The following is a 7,333-nucleotide window of genomic DNA, read 5'->3' on the forward strand; positions in this document are numbered from 1 at the left end:
ATGCGGTGGTCAGTGGATAAACTATGAGTTGAACATATTTGTCTGAAAACAAGCTAGTGTTCCATGGTGTAACCATGTCTAACCAGTTGGCTACTGTAGCCTGTGTGCCCAGTAGCTCCAGAGTCTAGCTAACTGTGTCTTTTGGCATCCACAATTAGCTAGCTAGCTTGTTGGCTACTGTCTGGCCAGTGTGAGCCAACATGCTAGCTACCTATCTACATTTCAGTCAGTAGCTAATCCTAAACTAGCTATGAGTTGAACATATTTGTCTGAAAACAAGCTAGTGTTCCATGGTGTAACCATGTCTAACCAGTTGGCTACTGTAGCCTGTGTGCCCAGTAGCTCCAGAGTCTAGCTAACGGTGTCTTTTGGCATCCACAATTAGCTAGCTAGCTTGTTGGCTACTGTCTGGCCAGTGTGAGCCAACATGCTAGCTACCTATCTACATTTCAGTCAGTAGCTAATCCTAAACTAGCTATGAGTTGAACATATTTGTCTGAAAACAAGCTAGTGTTCCATGGTGTAACCATGTCTAACCAGTTGGCTACTGTAGCCTGTGTGCCCAGTAGCTCCAGAGTCTAGCTAACGGTGTCTTTTGGCATCCACAATTAGCTAGCTAGCTTGTTGGCTACTGTCTGGCCAGTGTGAGCCAACATGCTAGCTACCTATCTACATTTCAGTCAGTAGCTAATCCTAAACTAGCTATGAGTGGAACATAGAGTATGTGGCTGAAAACGACCTAGTATCCAGTTGTTGTTGCCCATGGTGGAATCATCTCTCACCCGCTGGCTCCTGAATAAAAAACGGAATGGCTGAAAACGACCTAGTATCCAGTTGTTGTTGCCCATGGTGGAATCATCTCTCACCCGCTGGCTCCTGAATAAAAAACGGAATGGTCAAAATGTCCTGGAGACAAACAATTAGCATTTATGAGCACTTTTGAGTTGTTTCGTAAGAAAAAGTCTGAGATGACTCCAACCCCGTAGCTAGCTGGCAATCCCACCCTGGTGACAAGGTGCAGGAATCTTAGATGTGTCTTTTAATTTTAAAATAACTGTCATTGAAGTTGGTGGGAACTACTGATTTCAGATCCGAGGAGAACTTGTCTGCCATGTTTTGTGTTAAGGGCCCAGAGTGACCAAGAAGGCTCAACCAATCACTTTGCCTCCGGGCATCCTATGAAGGGAATGTAACATACTGGTTGTGTGTGTAGACAGTGTGTAGTACTGTGGTGTGTTCTGTGTTAAACAGTACTACATGTGAACAGCAGCCTCATCAACTCAAACCACACCTTTATTTACCCTGCTAGCCTATGGGGTGTCGTTTGTAAAGTTGAATCATCTTAATGTTTTACGAATCGGATTTATACGGACATCTGATTTATAAGGACATTTTTTTTAAATGTTGACCTGATTAAATCTTTATAAACGGCACCACATACTAGCCGGACTGACACAGACAGTGTGTGTACAGTGTGACTGACCTTACTTCCTGAGTCCTTGGTTCCACACTCCCCTTTATCGTACCACCACTTGTTCTTTAGCTTGTCTAAGACTCCTTGTTCACTGAGTTTCAACACCGCTAGGTTTACTGGCACTCTTCACACGACACGGGGAATAACATAAATAACATCAGCTATGTTATGTTATGTTATTATTTCATGACATACAGCTGTTATGTAGCCTTATGTAGCTTCCTGCCTCCTTATCTAGCCTTCCTTATGTGTTGTCTAGTTGAGGTGGCGATAGGCCTTGTTGCTCTACATGTCCTGGCTGAACATTGAGCTCAACCAGACAGATAGGCACCAACGCATCACCTTGAGTAAGCAGCACAGACACAGAGCACAGCCTCTCTACTTCACATAGCTCTATGGTCTGTGTATATATATATATATATACTTGTTTTGACTGCCAAATAAAATCAATCAATCAATCCCCCGGATCCATTCAAGGAGTTGATTATCTCCAGAACCCCAGAGGTGGTGTGTGTCGGCGCCGTGTGTGTGCTGCTTACTCCCTGGCCTTAGTTACCAGTCTGTGGCCCGGTGGCGGCTGGGGGCGGGGCTAACCTTGCTTTCTCCTCCTCCGCTGCCACACTCTCCCTTGTCGTACCACCATTTATTTTTCAGTTTGTCCAACAGGCCCTGCTCATTCAGTTTTAACACGGCCAGGTTCACTGCATTTCTACCAACGATAGATAAAACACACTGGTGAGACAGGATGATGTGACAGGTCTGTCCCCCCGAGCTGATCTTTAGCAGTTAGCCTTAACCTTAGATATTACCATTACTGTTAGCAATTAGCCTTAACCTTAGATATTACCATTACTGTTAGCAGTTAGCCTTAACCTTAGACATTACCATTACTGTTAGCAGTTAGCCTTAACCTTAGATATTACCATTACCGTTAGCATTAGCACCAGGATTAGCACAATCCTGTAAATCAGCATTAGCAATTAGCTTAGCATAATGTATCAGGCTCTGTTATTGGAAAGGTGGCTAAAGGCTAGTGTACAGAGGGCTATCATAATGAGATAATATAATATACATGCCTGGGCTATAGCCAGTAATAAACTGGTTTATATTATAATAATAATTATAATAACATTATCCAGTAATAAACAGGTCTATATAATAATAATATAAAAATATATACAAAAATACTAATACTACACATCATAATAATAATAATCATCATATAATCCAGTAATAAACAGGTCTAAATAATAATAATAATAATAATAATAATAATAATATGACCCAGTAATAAACAGGTCTAAATAATAATAATAATAATAATAATAATAATATGACCCAGTAATAAACAGGTCTAAATAATAATAATAATAATAATAATAATATGACCCAGTAATAAACAGGTCTAAATAATAATAATAATAATAATAATAATAATATGACCCAGTAATAAACAGGTCTAAATAATAATAATAATAATAATAATAATAATATGACCCAGTAATAAACAGGTCTAAATAATAATAATAATAATAATAATAATAATAATATGACCCAGTAATAAACAGGTCTAAATAATAATAATAATAATAATAATAATATGACCCAGTAATAAACAGGTCTAAATAATAATAATAATAATAATAATAATAATATGACCCAGTAATAAATAGGTCTATATAATAATAATATGACCCAGTAATAAACAGGTCTAAATAATAATAATAATAATAATAATAATATGACCCAGTAATAAATAGGTCTATATAATAATAATATGACCCAGTAATAAATAGGTCTATATAATAATAATATGACCCAGTAATAAACAGGTCTAAATAATAATAATAATAATAATATGACCCAGTAATAAACAGGTCTAAATAATAATAATAATAATAATAATTTGACCCAGTAATAAACAGGTCTATATAATAATAATAATAATAATATGACCCAGTAATAAACAGGTCTAAATAATAATAATAATATGACCCAGTAATAAACAGGTCTAAATAATAATAATATGACCCAGTAATAAACAGGTCTAAATAATAATAATAATAATAATAATATGACCCAGTAATAAACAGGTCTAAATAATAATAATAATATGACCCAGTAATAAACAGGTCTAAATAATAATAATAATAATAATAATAATAATATGACCCAGTAATAAACAGGTCTAAATAATAATAATAATATGACCCAGTAATAAACAGGTCTAAATAATAATAATAATAATAATAATAATAATATGACCCAGTAATAAACAGGTCTAAATAATAATAATAATAATAATTTGACCCAGTAATAAACAGGTCTATATGATAATAAGAGTCACATGACCCACAGTGTCAGAGAACAGACATCACTCCAGAGAAACAGAGCGATCAGACAGCAGTTCAACAGATAGACATTTAAACAAATAAGAAACACAACAGAACACAACATCATGCAGATTGATTAATGAAAGATCACACTAGTTGCCCTGTAATATAAACATACTCCTCAACCATCCTTCCTCAGTACCCTGATACTCCCTCACCCAACCCCAACCCCTAGCCCTAAACCCAAACCCAACCCCTAGCCCTAAACCCTAACCCAACCCCTAGCCCTAACCCCAAACCCAACCCCTAGCCCTAAACCCTAACCCAACCGCTAGCCCTAACCCTAAACCCTAACCCAACCCCTAGCCCTAACCCCAAACCCAACCCCTAGCCCTAACCCTAAACCTAACCCAACCCCTAGCCCTAACCCTAAACCCTAACCCAACCGCTAGCCCTAACCCTAAACCCAACCCCTAGCCCTAACCCCAAACCCAACCCCTAGCCCTAACCCTAAACCCTAACCCAACCGCTAGCTCTAAACCCTAACCCAACCCCTAGCCCTAACCCCAAACCCAACCCCTAGCCCTAACCCTAAACCTAACCCAACCCCTAGCCCTAACCCTAAACCTAACCCAACCCCTAGCCCTAACCCTAAACCCTAACCCAACCCCTAGCCCTAACCCTAAACCTAACCCAACCCCTAGCCCTAACCCTAAACCCTAACCCAACCCCTAGCCCTAAACCCTAACCAAACCCCTAGCCCTAACCCTAAACACTAACCCAACTCATAGCCCTAAACCCAACCCCTAGCCCTAACCCTAAACCCAACCCCTAGCCCTAACCCCTAACCCTAAACCCTAGTCCTAAACCCAAACCCAACCCCTAGCCCTAACCCAACCATAAACCCAAACCCAACCCCTAGCCCTAAATCCAAACCCAACCCCTAACCCAACGTCTAACCCTAACCCTAAACCCAAACCCAACCCCTAGCCCTAACACTAAACCCAACCCCTAGCCCTAACCCTAAACCCAAACCCAACCCCTAGCCCTAACCCAACCCCTAGCCCTAACCCTAAACCCAAACCCAACCCCTAAACCTAACCCCTAAACCCAACCCCTAGCCCTAACCCTAAACCCAAACCAAAACCCTAGCACTAACCCTAAACCCTTACCCAACCCCTAGCCCTAACCCTAAACCCTAAACCCTAACCCAACCCCTAGCCCTAAACCCTAACCCAAGCCCTAAACCCTAACCCAACCCCTAACCCTAAACCCAAACCCAACCCCTAGCCCTAAACCCTAACCCAACCCCTAGCCCTAAACCCTAACCCAACCCCTAGCCCTAACCCTAAACCCAAACCCAACCCCTAGCCCTAAACCCAAACCCAACCCCTAGCCCTAAACCCTAACCCAACCCCTAGCCCTAACCCTAACCCTAAACCCTAACCCAACCCCTAACCCAAACCCTAACCCTACCCCTAACCCAACCCCAAACCCAACCCCGAGCCCTAACCCTAAAACCTAACCCAACCCCTAACCCTAAACCCAAACCCAACCCCTAGCCCTAAACCCAAACCCAAACCCTAACCCCTAACCCTAAACCCTAACCCAACCCCTAGCCTTAACCCTAAACCCAAACCCTAACCCTAAACCCAAACCCAAACCCTAACCCTAACCCAAACCCAAACCCTAACCCTAAACCCAATCCCAACCCCAAACCCAACCCCGAGCCCTAACCCTAAACCCTAACCCAACCCCTAACCCTAAACCCAAACCTGATCTGGACCCTCACAGTATGGCTGCTCCAAAACAACCCAGGCATTAGCGACAACATTCTCTCTTCAGCCAATCAGGAAGAAGCAAGATAACTAGTGGTCTGAAGCCCATCCCTAGGTACTGCAGGGGTTTATTGTGACCAGCCACTAAGAACTATGGGCAATGTAGTCCTGTGGCCAGCCACTAAGAACTATAGGTAGTGTAATTCTGTTGCCAGCTGCCAAGAACTCTGGGGTAGTGTAGTCTTCCCTAGGCTTACAGGTGATCAGAGCTGGGAATGGGGAGTACTATACTGTACTATATTATACTACACTATACTAATATAAACCGCTGTGTATCAGGTCATCAGGGTAGGTAAGATACTATAACAACATTAGAGAACATAGTGTTATACTATATTATACTATACTATACTATACTATACTATACTATACTATACTATACTATGCTATACTATATTATACTAGCCTGTATATAAACCAGTGTGTTTCAGATCATCAGGGTAGGTAAGATACTATAACAACATTAGACAACATATTGTTATACTATCTCACCCACCTTAATGGGGATCCTTTTGGTGTGGCGATGCCGTATCCTTTAGAGTCCAGGTTCCCTCCCACCTTCATGGTGTCGCAGGGTTTCCTCTGCTCGATGTACTCGTTCATGGTGGACTCCAGAAGGTACGCGTACTTCCCCTTGGACTTCCTGACTCTCAGCACCCCCTCTGCTGTCTTCTTCACAAACGGAGACGGCTCTGCTGACTTCATGTACTGCCACATCTTGTCAAACAGTGCTATCTTCGACCTCTGTTGAGAGACAACACATTAGAACTACACCTTAGGGTAGGACGGTATATCGTATTTTACTATATACCAGTTTTGATACACAGACCAGTGTATTCTACATTATACAGGTTTTGATACACAGACCAGTGTATTTTACTATATACAGGTTTTGATACACAGACCAGTGTATTTTACTATATACAGGTTTTGATACACAGACCAGTGTATTTTACTATATACAGGTTTTGATACACAGACCAGTGTATTTTACATTATACAGGTTTTGATACACAGACCTGTTTGGGTCGTTACTTTACATTCTATAAAGGTTTTTGTTTTGGACGACATTCTGCACATTTTCTCATCAATGATCTCCATACAGTTTTCTGTTTCCAGAACTTCAACAATCTGTAACTAACAGTGGACTGTATTCTAGAGACGCCCTTTAATAGAACTACAACCTGTAACAAACAGTGGACTGTATTCTAGAGATGCCCTTTAATAGAACTACAACCTGTAACAAACAGTGGACTGTATTCTAGAGATGCCCTTTAATAGAACTACAACCTGTAACAAACAGTGGACTGTATTCTAGAGACGCCCTTTAATAGAACTACAACCTGTAACAAACAGTGGACTGCATTCTAGAGATGCCCTTTAATAGAACTACAACCTGTAACAAACAGTGGACTGCATTCTAGAGACACCCTTTAATAGAACTACAACCTGTAACAAACAGTGGACTGTATTCTAGAGACGCCCTTTAACAGAACTACAACCTGTAACAAACAGTGGACTGCATTCTAGAGACACCCTTTAACAGAACTACAACCTGTAACAAACAGTGGACTGTATTCTAGAGACGCCCTTTAATAGAACTACAACCTGTAACCAACAGTGGACTGTATTCTAGAGATGCCCTTTAATAGAACTACAACCTGTAACAAACAGTGGACTGCATTCTA

At 40.8% G+C, this 7,333-nt stretch overlaps 1 protein-coding gene across 1 annotated transcript in view; it reads right to left on the reverse strand.

Annotated features, from left to right (window-relative positions):
* Positions 1–6,389, reverse strand: part of LOC120040672 (glutamate receptor 2-like) — a gene marked incomplete at its 5' end in the record, with an annotated part of 9,018 nt that extends 2,629 nt beyond the window's left edge. The window contains 2 exons of the mRNA XM_038985750.1: positions 2,069–2,183; positions 6,142–6,389. Coding sequence (XP_038841678.1) covers positions 2,069–2,183; positions 6,142–6,389 — 363 coding nt within the window. The remainder of the gene's footprint in view (positions 1–2,068; positions 2,184–6,141) is intronic.
* Positions 6,390–7,333: the final 944 nt, after the last annotated feature.

The sequence above is a fragment of the Salvelinus namaycush genome, unplaced genomic scaffold, assembly GCF_016432855.1.
Source record: "Salvelinus namaycush isolate Seneca unplaced genomic scaffold, SaNama_1.0 Scaffold3711, whole genome shotgun sequence".
In the NCBI taxonomy this organism is placed as follows: Eukaryota; Metazoa; Chordata; class Actinopteri; order Salmoniformes; family Salmonidae; genus Salvelinus; species Salvelinus namaycush.